This window comes from Acanthopagrus latus, chromosome 15, assembly GCF_904848185.1.
Source record: "Acanthopagrus latus isolate v.2019 chromosome 15, fAcaLat1.1, whole genome shotgun sequence".
Classification (NCBI taxonomy): domain Eukaryota; kingdom Metazoa; phylum Chordata; class Actinopteri; order Spariformes; family Sparidae; genus Acanthopagrus; species Acanthopagrus latus.
In genome coordinates this window covers 7,598,192-7,611,751 of record NC_051053.1, presented here as the reverse complement: position 1 = coordinate 7,611,751, position 13,560 = coordinate 7,598,192, and the positions used below count along the sequence as shown (strand labels likewise).

Sequence of the window (13,560 nt, the reverse complement as noted above, 5' to 3'; positions counted from 1 at the left end):
TTCCTTTAGTGAGAGACAGACAGACTGGAAAAGAAGAGGAGGACGGCAGGCGAGCATGGCACAGCTGTGTTTTATTTCTCCGTAAAGCAGTACCTACACTATCGCAGCATCTGCTCGGGATTATGTGATGCTTTTCTTGTGCGGCGCTGAGAGTCGTCTGGTCTGCCCCTCAGAGATGACACGGCAAGTAATACTCCCATGACTGTTTTAATTTCCTTCCTCCTGTCAGTCTGTTCACATCAGCATTCTTTAGGCGCTCGTCATTGGTGTGCTAATCATGGCCGCTATAGTGGTCCCTTCTCTTTGGGTATGTGAATGTCATTTGATTTGTTTCTTAGTGGTCATCAATTAAGCAGAGGGCTGAGATTTCAGTATTGCCATTGTTTTGACTGTGTGTGTGTGTTGTGGCACTAGAGATGGCCTCAGTGGAGAAGGACACACTGTTTAGACGAGCTCGCTGCCATGAAACCATCCAGGACTCCTCTGACCAGTGACAAAACATTGGACTCGTCAGGTAAAGCTCTGATTTTTAGCTTATCCATGATTTTTTTTTTTTGTATCTCAGCTCTTCTCTGTCTGTCAGGGTATGAACTGTTCTTATGAAAGCGTACAAAGTTGCTATGCACTGCAACCCAATGTGGAGGAGGCTACTTTAAAAGTACTTCAGCGGTAGCAGAGCTATCCCAGGAGAAAAATCTAAGTTGATTAACTAAAGCTAATTAGAGAAATTAGTTCAAACTACTTTGAGGAGATTGAAGAATATTAGATTGTACACGTGATGCAACATTATAACTAAATATAATAAAAAAACATGCAGCAATGCCAGACAGTTGCCTTCCAGAAACTACAATCCAGTTTGGGGTATTCCACAGAGCGGAATTAGTAAGTTAGACAGGAAACTTCTGAAATAGCATGCGATAAAACTTCTCTGACAACCCGCCCACCAGAATAAGTGTCGGCAATGCACGCTTCTACAAACCGTGGAAATTATGAAACTGCTGAAACTACTGTCCTTTATCATGCAACTTTAAAGTTCTTCAGAATATATTTATTTCTTTTTATCTTATGAAGCCGTGCTTATGCTCTGGTTAGGTTTAGGCACAAAAACACTCGGTTGGGGTTAGGGGAAGCAGTTTTGGCTCATTATATCCGTTATTCTTCGGCAATAAACACAGCTGGAAATGTCTAGACGTCCCTTCAAAATGATCCGGGTTTGTGACCCCAAAACAGGCTGCAAAACGTCCCGACGTCTTGTAAAAAATGTCTAGTGGTTTCAGGCTTATAAATGTTGATATGCAGTCTTTGCGTCTCTGGCCCAAATTAAAACATTACAAAAAAGTAAAACGCAAACATTTTATTTCAGTGACTGGGCTTTCTCCGAACATTTGTTAATAAATAGCAATATGACAAACTGATAAGGCCGCATAAAATTGTGTAAAAAAGTAATAAACAATATAGATGATCTGCCATAAGCTACTGAAAGATGCAGTAAAACTACTGGTTCGTTACATGCAGTTTAGTAACCCCCAACTCCATTATGAAGCCTTTGTTTAGGATGTGCAAAGTATTAGTCATTTGTCAGTGGTTGACTATTACAAGTGAGCTGAGTATTTTTAACCTTGCAGTATGAGAAAGCTCGGTTTGCTCTGTCTTCCAGCACTGTCTCTGTGCTGCACTTCAGTCTCATCCAGCCATTCCGACTGCAGCATTTATCTGCTTTATCACATCCACTCCAACTCCACCAGACAGAATAGGAACAAGAACATCACACCCTTGAGTGCTGTGGCTCTCACCGCGCAGACTGCTGAGTGACTGTGGAGTGTGGCGTTTTCTCCTCTGACCATAAATCTTAGCCCGAATTTGTCGGGACACTAAACATGAGCGCTGTGAAGTGGCAGTTTTTGGCAGTTTTACAAACGCACATCCACCCCAAAAATCTTTCTTTATAGATACAGACAGTAGGATGGCTTGAACTCTCAGTCTGCATCAAACATCCTGGTGGTGAGAATGGTGTCAGTTAAATCAAATGTATTGATCTGAGGTTGCACTTCAGGTACAGAGGAGGCCATAATCAAATCTCCGTGAGCAAACAGCTGGAGGGCTTTACGAAGACCGTGCGCCGATGGGGGAGCCGACGTAAAGAAATGGGTGGCAAGACAGAGGACACACCGCCAGACGTATTTATAGACGGTGAGAAATTGATACTGAGAGTGTGCAGCAGCGGAAGGCAGAGAGACAGCGAGCAGAGAGAGAGAGAGAGAGAGAGAGAGTGGGCAGGGCTCGAGGTATGTGAGAACAACAGCACGCCGGGCCAGTGGGACAGACAGGGGGAGTGAGACGAAAAGGAAGGAGGGGAGTGTGTGCTTGAGTGCCTCGTGAGTGTGTGTGTGTGTGTTAGTGTGCAAGTGTGTGTGTGTAAAACCAGACGTGTCCAAGTGCAAGACAGTGAGCTGGAGAGAGAGAGAAAGGGAGAGAGATGCTCGGAGAGGATGAGGAGTAGCGGGGCGAGGCAGCAGCGTGAGGAGCCGAGCGTGTGTGTGTGTGTGTGTGTGTGTGTGTATCTGTGTGTGTGTTGGAGGGATAGTGTGTGAACAGAGGGATGCAGTCATGTCTCTGTGAGAGGGAGCAGCACAGCAACGGTAACCATGCTGAGCCCCAAGATAAAACAGGCACGCCGGGGTAAGCACAGTCCCTCCTCCCCTTTCTCCATCCCTCTTCCTCTTCTTCTTTTTCTTCTCTCCATTCTCTCTTTTTCTTTTCTTTTCTTTCTCTGCAGTCCATCTCTTTCTTCCTTCTGTCTCTCGCTGCCTCTGCGGAGCTCCATCTGTCCTGCTGTCTTTGTGGTAATGTGACATCAATATTGCTGTCAAGCGCTTTCATTGAGAAATGAAAATCAAAAAAGGTGTAACCGCGCCATGTTGGCACCGAATCTGCACACCGGTGTCATTCTGCATCCCTCATCAGCAATTGACCCGAGTTTTCTTGCATGATATGAACTGTTGAGGCGTTTATCCTCTGTGTCTAACACTCAATGAGAGTTAACAGGCTCTACTACAGGGTGATGTAATCCCCCCCCTCCCGTCTCTTAATTATACCGTCCTCATTCCTAGAAGATTTGATCCTGGTGGAGATACTGTGGGTCGTAGTAAAACATGGCTGCTTGAAGGATAGTGCTCCCTCCAACAATGGTGTGCACCCCGACGTGTTCGCACCACAGCTCTCTTTATTGGGTCAGTTTCCGCTCTGCGTGGTTCGGAGCAGGTGACAGACGGATCACAGGTGCTGAAAGGAATGCGGGGCTCTGTCCTCCTGCAAAATCAGAGCAGCTGACTGTCAAACATAGTTCCTCTAACACCGGCTAAAATCCACTTGTGACCGCTGAAGCCGGGATGCCACATATACATGCCTCTCACATGACTGTGGGGAGATGAATAAGGAAGCTGTAAATCACAGGGTCCTGTGCAATGAGATTATCACGACACAGAGTATAGACACTCGCGTTGCTCTTCATAGCAGGTGGTTGCTGAAGACAGCCGGCACACACACACACACACACGCACGCTTCAGGTCGCTCGGGGAGTTGTGACAGTTGCCAAGTTATCTCAAGGAAATGAACTAGTGCTGGTTTTCAGAGAGTGTCCACAGAGGCATCCCCACCCTCAGAGGAGACGAAAGTCAGGTCTCCTTGAATTTATTTCACATTATTGCATGATAATAGACATAAGAGGGCAAAAATGATGGTTTCAAGAATGCGTATTTCTGAGTGTGTTTAGGAAGGGGCTGTTGCTTCATTTCTCCCCTGGCAGTCATTGTCTTTATCCTCAACCAGCCGTGAAAAAAAGTAAGCCCATAAAAAGATGATGGGAAGGAGAAGTGCCTCTCCTTTCTCCTTCACCAACGCAGTCAGAGAGTGCAGCAGCCACTTCAGTTTGCTCGCCACGTCTTGTGCGCTTGCCATCTCTCATTTGCTGTAATGGTATTCTCCTTTGATTAGATTCCCAGCTCTGCTCTCCTCTGACCCTTTAATGCAGCATCATCCAGGGTGAACTCATCCAGCATCATGGAGCTGGATTTGCACTCACAAGCTGAGATGTGAGAGCAGAATGTAAAGCGGTTAAGTAGCGAGTTCTTACAGGAAGATGTTATTGGTGTTTGAGGCTTCTGTCCATTATCTGTGTGGTGAATGATTGTCAATATGACATTGAAATGAATAATGAAAGGCTGCAGGCAACAACATATGATCCTGCACAGTAGGTTCAATATTACCATGAAGGGGGTGGGACAAGATATTGATAAGGCAATACATCATATAGCAAGAGGAGGCAATATGTCATATTGCCACTGTCGCCAAATATCAATATTCTTATCAATACACAAAGGTGCTCTAAACAGATTCACCTGCCAGTGACCGCAGTCAGTACTGCAGGACTCCTTGTGGCGTAAACTTCTGTACACTTAATTGAATTTATACAGATTTTAGTGAGGCATGTAGCTCAGGAGGTAGAGCAGATTGTCTGAAGTGAATCAATGTGTGTGTGTGTGTGTGTGTGTGTGTGTGTGTGTGTGTGTGTGTGTGTGTGTGTGTGTGTGTGTGTGTGTGTGTGTAAATGCGTGCGTGTGTGCCTAAATGGGTGAATGCGACAAGTGCTGTAAAGGGCTTTGTGCAGTCAGTAGACTTGAAAAGCGCTATAAAAATGCAAGTCCATTTACCATTTATAGTTGTACGCCTCCTTTAACAATTTCACTCCAGAACTGATTTGCCTTCTGGCAGATTGGCCATTCGCCAATTCATTTTACATCGGATCGCACGCATGGACAAGTTGCAGTTGATGTGTGTGTGAGGCAATAAACTAGGAAACTTCTCTACGCACCTTTGATATTTGTTTCACCTCAGGTTTCTCTGGCTTTGTTATTATTTCATCTGTTTCCCTGCTAAAGCACACCTGAATCAAAAGATCAGCTCGTCACCGAGCTCTGCAGAAGCCTGATAACGACCCATTTGTTTGAATCGGGTTTGCTGGAGCAGTCTGATTATACTACCATCAATATCGTTGGCAACATACTGTGAAAGATTCCCACCCATAATGATAACTTCATGTCTATCATTTCCTCAAATGTTCATCAGTGAGACCTAATCCAAGCTGAAGAAGATTTGTTACTGTACCATATCAATAATTAATGAAAATATTACTATGGGCTCATATATGTTCGAGTTAAAAGACCATTGAGATGTGTTTAAGAAAGACGTACTGGTCTCACAATCACTGGTATGATGCGAGTGGGAGGACAAAATGTAGAAGTTACTAGTGGTGAAATGTAACAGTACTGTACTCAGACACTTACTCAGATACTGAGGTACTGTAGTGAGTATTGCCAGCCTATGCTGCTTTTCTGTCACTAATTGTGAGAGAAAAAGAAAAGTATATTTTACTCCATTTAATTTGACAGCTGCAGTAACTTTATAGATTAAGTCTGTATATTTCAGATTTATGAGATAAAATGTGACGCACTCAAATCGATTAAACATCAGTAAATAGTTTAAAATCGCGCCAGTGCAGCCAGACAAACACAGCAAGAAGCAAAACGCTCCAGTAATGCATCATTAATAATGAATGTGATTATGATATCATGACTGACCAGGGCCATTTTCAAATATAATGAGTACTTTCACTTTTAATACTTCAGTGGTGGAATGTAATGTGAGTACATGTCTTCAGCTATTGCAGATAAGTATAAGTGAGGGACTGAGTATGGTTTACTCCATTCTTCTGCAATTCAAACGGACAAACGGCTGCTGTTAATTCTGCTACATGTATTTTACATCTGTGGTTTCAAGTTTCTTTACAGATTAAGATCATGCATTCAAAAAACATTTGCTCAGTTTTTAGTTTTTAAAAGTATGCACTGTAAAAGATGTACTGTTTACTAAAAACTCAATGAAAAGTCAATGAAATCAAATTAGCACCCCCTCCACCAATTAGAACATTAATATTCTGCTTAGACTATGATGCATCAGTAAACATAACTTAATAATATTATATGTATAGTTTGACACTCACATGGGCCACTTGACTGCATTAGTACTAACACAAGTGTCAGTGAATATGAGGCGATGCGCTCTGAGTAACACTATCCCTGGTGATTTGAATGTTGTACAGTAATACTGTAGTTCTTTGCTGACAGTAGATGAAATAAAGCAGTTCCCCTCTGAAATTTCCTGACTCTTTTTTAGAGATGTACAAGACACAGCTGGCTCTGCCATATTTATAGATCCTGCCTCTGCCTGCTTCTGCTGTCAGCACACAGTTTTTGTTAATGGCTGCTTCATGTGGCCTCGTCTCTGGCCTCATCCCTTCCCAGCAATCATGACTCTGCAAATGAAGGACATCCAGAAAGGGGAGAAATAAAATGAGGAGCCCAGACAGGGAGCTGATAAGCAGGAGGGGGAGAGAGAGAGAGAGGAAGCAGGAGAGAGAGATTTCAGTCTAGGCCCTTGCAGATACCTTCCCTGCTGTCCTCAGCAGAAAGCAAGATGCAATTAACAGGGAAAAAAAAGACCCAATGATTTCTCTCTCCTCTCTCTCTGCCTTCTGTTTATCTCCCTTCCTCTTTTATTCTCCCCCTGGCTCCCCAGGGATCACTCTACTGTCCCTGTTTCTGCTCCATACCTTGTGAATACCTATGCTAATACATAATCCATTGCTTGTTGTCAGCCTATAGCAGTTAAAGCGCAACCTGATCCAAAGCAACACTCCCTCTCTGTACAGCAGTGACATTCAAAATGATTATGCGCTCATTATTGCCTGAAACACATAATGAAATGTAATGGAAGAGATGGATGGATTTCATCTTAAAGCAGGACGTCTTTCCTGCAAAATGGAGGCCATGCCTCGGAAGATTGACTTAAGAGGAAATCTGGATGCACAGTCAAGCCTGCGGGTTTATCTACACCCAAGAGAGACTTCTGAGAATAATGATTCAGGATTGTCTCTGGGTGAATTTATAGAATAAAAGCAAAACAACAAAGCAAGAAAAACCCAAAATAACGTGTATCCTCTGTCTTCATGTAGCTCTGCATTTCTTGTTCTCTCTGCCTCCCTCTCATTCTGATGCTGTTGATCCCGAAATCTCCCCCTTTTATCTCGACGTGTGTGTGTGTGTGTGTGTGTGTGTGTGTGTGTGTGTGTGTTGGTGTGTCTATGCAGCGCGGTCCAAGAGCATGGTGCTTGGAGAGTTGACTCGGGTCTCCAGGCCCTGCTCTCCTCTGGATCAGGAGAAGGCTCTGAAGGCAGGCTGGCTGAAAAGACAGCGCAGCATCATGAAAAACTGGCAGCTGCGATGGTTTGTGCTGAGGACCGAAGCCCTGTATTTCTACAAGGACCAGGATGAAACCAAGGCACAGGTGAATACACACATAATATGTGCTAACTAAGATAGAACCTTTTCGATTGCACACCAGAGGAATTCACTTGTTACAGCCGCTCAGGGGTCATAAGCAGAGCGAAAAAAGAGATTAAGCCATGCAATATAACAGATAGACTAAGTTCGCATGGCTGCCAGGAAATATATATACCAGTTAGATATGAAACTAGATTTAAAAAAAAAAACAAGTAACATATAGGGGGAAAGAACTGACAGATCACATACATAATATCCACCTGTCACATGTACATATATAATCCTTATGGATAATTCCAAAGGGTGATGTGCACATGGTGTGCAGTATGTATGTGTGGTGACTTCTGTCAAACTCTAGCCAGAGAAATATCCAATCATTTTTCACACAAAAATCATTAAAACAGCAAGATGGCCGCACACTCTCCATCGCAGCCGTAGCATGTGTTGTTATTGCCCTGACACACACACCGATAATGTGGTTACTAGCTGCCCCCGTGCTCCTGCTGTAAGCACTTAGTATGTGACCTCTGACCTCCTCTATGCTGGAAGGATCAAAAATGCAAGTACATCAGGAAGTGCCGGAGGGATAACTAGATGAAGAGATGTTTCCCTGAGTCATCCCTCCCTCCATCATCATTACCTCCCTCTGTTGGACGGCTGCCCGGAGACCAGTGTACTCCGAATTCTATAGTGTTTAACATGCGCTACGCGTCCAAGTCCAGAACCACTAATGGATTTCTTGTTTGGCGCTCGAGAACCGGTGATACAGGTGTTTTCCTCATGCTTGTCTGTCTGTCAGCCTGTCTTTCCACCTGTCTGTCTCACACCTTCCTCTGCTCGCTTCTGCAGGGTTGTATCCCTCTTCAGGGCAGTCAGGTCAATGAGCTGCCTGCCAATCAAGACGAGCCTGGTCGCCACCCTTTTGAAATCGTTCCAGGTGAGTTGGCACGGCGACAGCGCTGATGTGAAAGGAAGTGAGTGAGCCCTGTGATACTGTGATACCGATCCATCTGTTTAATGAGAAGTGACAGCAGGGAACTGTTGGGCGGCTAACTTTTTATTTTTATTTTAAATCTCTCGTTTCGCTAAAACCTGATGTATGTGAGTTCAGCTTCTAATATCATTTACAAAAATACCAAAACTCAAAACAAGTTATTGTCAGTGGTTACGTTAAGTATTGCTCTGACATATACATTTTAGGTAATTGTACTTAAACTAAAGTATTTTCATGTTTCTGCTACTTTGTACTTCCCCTCCACGTCATTTTAGGGGCAAACATTGTACTTACTCTACTCTACTACATTTATTTGATAACTTTAGTCACTAGTTACCATGCAGATTACATGCCTTCTTGGAGTCAAATTCATTTTAAAATTAATTTGTTTCATTAACAGTCAAATGAAAAAACACAAGTTCTGATAATCAGTCATTTCACACTATACAGTATATATCCATGTAAATATATGTATCATTAACTTTTTCTTGTACTTTTGATACGTAAGTGAATTTACACCAGTTAACTTTCAACGTCACCATATCTTGAGATATGTGGTTTTCACTGGGAACGAAGTTGTTTGTTGATTTTTCTGTTTCCACCGATGGAGTGCAACTGAACACATTTACTCAAGGAAAGTTTTGAGGTTGTTTTACTCTCCATCTCCTTCTGCTTTTTACTCCGCTACAATTATTTGATTACTTTAGTCACTTTGCAGATTACACGCTGCATCAGAGCCAATTATGTGTATTTACTTTTACTTTTGATACATATGTTTATTCAAGATCCGATACTTTAAGACACTTTCCTCTATTACAATTCATATTGGTGATAAAGTAATATTTTAACTGGATATATTTACTTTATTTCAGGTATGATTTTTGAAGTACTTTTTGAAACAGTATAAATGATGTTCAGGAGGGGATTAAAACCTCAAACTATGTAACATCAGTACGTACACCACAAACACAAGGCCAGGTTTGACATTGTGATCATGAGGTCAGGTCCTCTGTGTAAACCTCGGTGACCCAGAATCAAAGTGATGCATGAAAACAAAAACAGAAGTAACTCACAGCTCCATATGAGTCAGAGGCGGTAACACATGCTTGGAATATGCAGAGCAGCAAAAGAGATGTGAGTGCGTGTCTGAGGGTTAAACAAGGACTTTATTCATTTCTGCTGTTGACAGCGTGGGGTTGGCATGATTATGGTCAGAACAGTGGACAGTACTTACAGCATATACATCAGAGGGCCGAGTTGGAAGTTGGAAGATATGAGACAGTTTGCAAAGTTACCGGCTGGATCTTGAGGAATGGCATCATGGCTCGTATCATCATAGATTCACCTGCAAGAATGAGTTCTTCTTAAGGGCAGCCGCTGGTTCAACATGGGCCATTACTGCAGCAGGTTGACAAGCAGCCTGACAGTTTATCCCGATGATGAGGTTTCTGTTAATGATAGTAGTAAGTACATTTTTCTCTGCTTTGATAATAGAAGAGGAGGACGTGTTGGATGAATACTGTAAATCTCCAGTATGTAAGTAATGTTGAAAGCAGATTGAAGTGTTGAAAAGCACCGTACATCTCCCTCTCTCTCTCTCTCTCTCTCTCTCTCTCTCTCTCTCTCTCTCTCTCTCTCTCTCTCTATAGCTTCAAAATCTTACAGTGCATAAGTACGCAAATTTCTTCACAGAATTACAATGAATGTCAGCAGATTTCACAGCTACTGCAGGCCAGCACGCTGGAAAATGGAACACACTGCATCATTAGCAGGTGTGGTCACATCCTACTGTATTAGCCTCTTGCAGTGTAGTGTTTTTAATTATTTATGTGGCCTTTCTGTGTCTGTGCACTTCTCTTAAAGGACCACTCCAGCATGAATATGTGTTTTAACTCATTGACAGTGGACAGACATCGACAGGAGGCTGTATGAGTCAATACTGTATTGATTGTTAGGTAGCAAATTTGAATGTAATGTGACAGTGCAATATGGCATGGATCTACGGTTGTTGATTTAATACTGAGCTGCTCAAATTTGTTGGTTAACACATGCGGTGATGTTCAATAACATCATTGTTTTCCTCAACCCAGCGTGTCTTATTTTCCCATTCCCAGATGATTTCACAATGCCGTGAAAATTCATCAGAAAACAAGATACTCAGTATGATAAATTGACTTCAGGATTTGGTTCTCTGCACACCTTTATCCAGACAAATGAATGGAGACCAGTGGCTCCCTGTAAGTTCAGACAAAAAGCAATAAAAAATCCATAGGTGTCGTTAACACTGGGGATGGTGGGGACATGTCCCCACCACATTTTGATGATGTCACTGTCACTTTTTAAAAGCATTATTTGTTAAAAAATGAAAAATAGCTTGTACCATGAAATGTTAGCTAACAAACAAGAACACTCTTCTCTCCATCAGCTGGCTTCTGCTGATTCTGATGTGAAATTCGGTCAGCACTACCAACCCTACAACATGTGCAGCAAAACGGTTCATTAGATAGTAGATGTGATGAGCTCATACAGTAAAATCAGAATGTGATACATAAGATAAGGACTTTATAGCCATGGTATTTGCAAACATATTAAGATCATTGTTGATTCGCTGTATTTTACAATTGTGGGCCTGCCAAATAAATCTAGTGTCTTACAGCTGCATCCTAGAGTAGTCTACTGTAACATATTGTGGAGCAATGCAATTCCTTTTCAATTATCTACTCTTATCACCTCATTTGAAGGCCCATCACGTTGCCTAGCACAGCCACATATGTTGAAAACTGTTTGAACATTTTTTTTTTCATAGCCCTTGTGTCCCCACCACTTTCAAAAGAGACATTGTTGCTAAGATCCAGCACTTTATACTATGATTTGGATAATCATTGTAGCAGTGCAAACTATGCGCAATTTATAAGTAATGGAGTAAAACATGCAAGTAAATCAGAGTGGTCTTATAGATGGTGTCACTTTTTAAAGAAAGTTTTTTGGTATAGAGATGCAGGGGTAAAGGGTCTGGACAGAAAAGGACTGAGTGAGAGGCATGGTGCAGTTGCTGGTGTCCCCAGGGAACGCTACTCTTTCTGGGTCATTTCTCTCTCACACAACACACTATGCACCACAGTGCAGGACAAAGTAATGAATGCAGGTACTGATATATAGCCTACACAGCAAGCCATAGGCAAACCCATACCAAATCCACTCACAAAACACTCTCTTCTGTCCTCTGGATTGGTTTTAGAAGGTTTTCATTTCATGAACAGCAGTTTTGATGCTTTTATCTCCATCTGTGACTGAGGAGTGCCTCCACCTCTTCCCAAGCGATTACAAAGTCATAAAGGGAGAGTGTTTCACATCAAAGCTAAACTGGAATAAACTAAAATGTCAAAGTAAAATGTCAAACTGTGGGGCATCCAGCTGCTTGCAGCCAGAGGAAGGAGAGGCAGAGCTGCGTGGTCTTTGTACTTTACAGGGGCGCCGGAGCTAATAAGGTTACTGAAAACACTGATATTTGTGGAACCCACTCCTTTACAGATGATAGTTTGTGTGATCAACAAAGTAACTGCAAAAGCTTTATCTGTTCTGTCTTGCCATGTGTTAGTCATTTTGTCTTATTGATCCAGAAAGTAATGAAATGCACTTGTGATTTCAGGGGGGACGGGAGAGAAAGATCGAACAGGTGTGAGTCACGAGTCATTCCTGTTGATGGCCAATTCTCAGAGTGACATGGAGGAATGGGTCCGAGCCATACGCAGAGTCATATGGGCTCCACTAGGAGGAGGTATAGTATATGCATACACACAGTTGCCTACACACGGTGCTGTCTACTGTGATTAGGTAGAATAAAATATTAAAGCTTCTCTGTGTGGCTTGCAGGTGTCTTTGGGCAGCACCTAGAGGAGACAATGTTGTATGAGGCCCAGTGTGGCCCTCAGCGACTGGTCCCCGTGCTGGTCGAACAGTGTGTGTGTTTCATACGCGAACACGGGCTGGGGGAGGAGGGCCTTTTCAGGGCCCCCGGACAGACCAATCATGTGCGAGAGCTGCAGGACGCGTTTGACCGCGGCGAGAAGCCAGTGTTCGACAGGTGACGTACTGGATGGGGGCATTTTGTCTACAGCAGCATTCAAAGCTATAATCTATGCTGGACAGTATTCTTTATGTCTTACAGTACCACAGATGTCCACACAGTGGCATCGCTGCTAAAGCTGTACATACGGGAGCTGCCGGAGCCTATAATCCCATTCTCCAAATACACACAGTTTCTCTCTTGTGCTCAGCTTCTTACCAAGGATAAAGCAATGGTAATGACATGTCTGCTTAATTCCTAAGTCTTACACTGACAGACTCTTGCCTTGACAATAAACATGTCTCCTTTTCATTCAAGGGTATCTTAGAGCTAGGCAAACAGGTGAAATCCCTTCCTCAGGTCAACTACAACCTCCTTAAATACATCTGCAAGTGAGTAAACACACCTTTTAATAGTTGTTAAGAGACAGTCCACCTCAAAATCAAAAATAGATATATGTCCTCTCACCTCTAGAGCTATTTATGAATCTAGATCATTTTGGTTTGCCAAGTTTTAGAGATAGATGGCCATAGAGAAGTCTGCCTTCTCTTGATTATAATGGAACTAGACGGCACTCAAGAGCTACGTCTTTTCCAGTGGTCATGACCCAGTAACTCCAGATAATCTACCGACCTGGTTGTGAGCACTTTTCCACACCGACGAGAGGCTAGCTAACTCAGGTAACTAAACTAGTTAAGGTTAAAGCTCAGCCGAGGGGGTCACTACTAATCTTTACATCCTGTGCTATCGCAAGTAGATGTACGCTCCCTCTCGGCGACATGATGTGGTGAGTGGGTGTAGCTTGGGAGAGAGAAAATACTTCCTACATGACACTGCGCACAAGAAGGTCTGTGGTTTATTGTGACTAATCTGGTCATGATTTCTGGAAAGAGAAATTGCTGTCAAGTCTTTTTATTTGCCGCTTTTGGCACCACAAGCTAAGTACAATCTGTTTCCATTAGACAGACATCTCTCTGGCATATATCGTGAAGGTGAACTGTCCCTTTAAGGACACTGATGCGTCTCCGATGGACTTTGTTGTTGCTGCTTTATCCCATTCACTGTGCGATGATTAAGGATGTGACACCCCGTCACACAAGAG

At 42.9% G+C, this 13,560-nt stretch overlaps 1 protein-coding gene across 4 annotated transcripts in view; it reads left to right on the top strand.

Moving 5' to 3' along the window:
- Positions 1-5: 5 nt before the first annotated feature.
- The window catches only part of arhgap22 (Rho GTPase activating protein 22), a 16,525-nt gene continuing 2,970 nt past the window's right edge, over positions 6-13,560 (top strand). The window contains exons 1-9 of one of the 4 annotated variants that reach the window (XM_037124197.1): positions 289-307; positions 415-514; positions 2,054-2,190; positions 7,206-7,402; positions 8,248-8,335; positions 12,042-12,170; positions 12,266-12,476; positions 12,561-12,693; positions 12,777-12,850. In XM_037124197.1, coding sequence (XP_036980092.1) covers positions 2,145-2,190; positions 7,206-7,402; positions 8,248-8,335; positions 12,042-12,170; positions 12,266-12,476; positions 12,561-12,693; positions 12,777-12,850 — 878 coding nt within the window. In that variant the 5' untranslated portion in view covers positions 289-307; positions 415-514; positions 2,054-2,144. The other 3 variants (XM_037124196.1, XM_037124195.1, XM_037124198.1) reach the window with 3 other exon arrangements.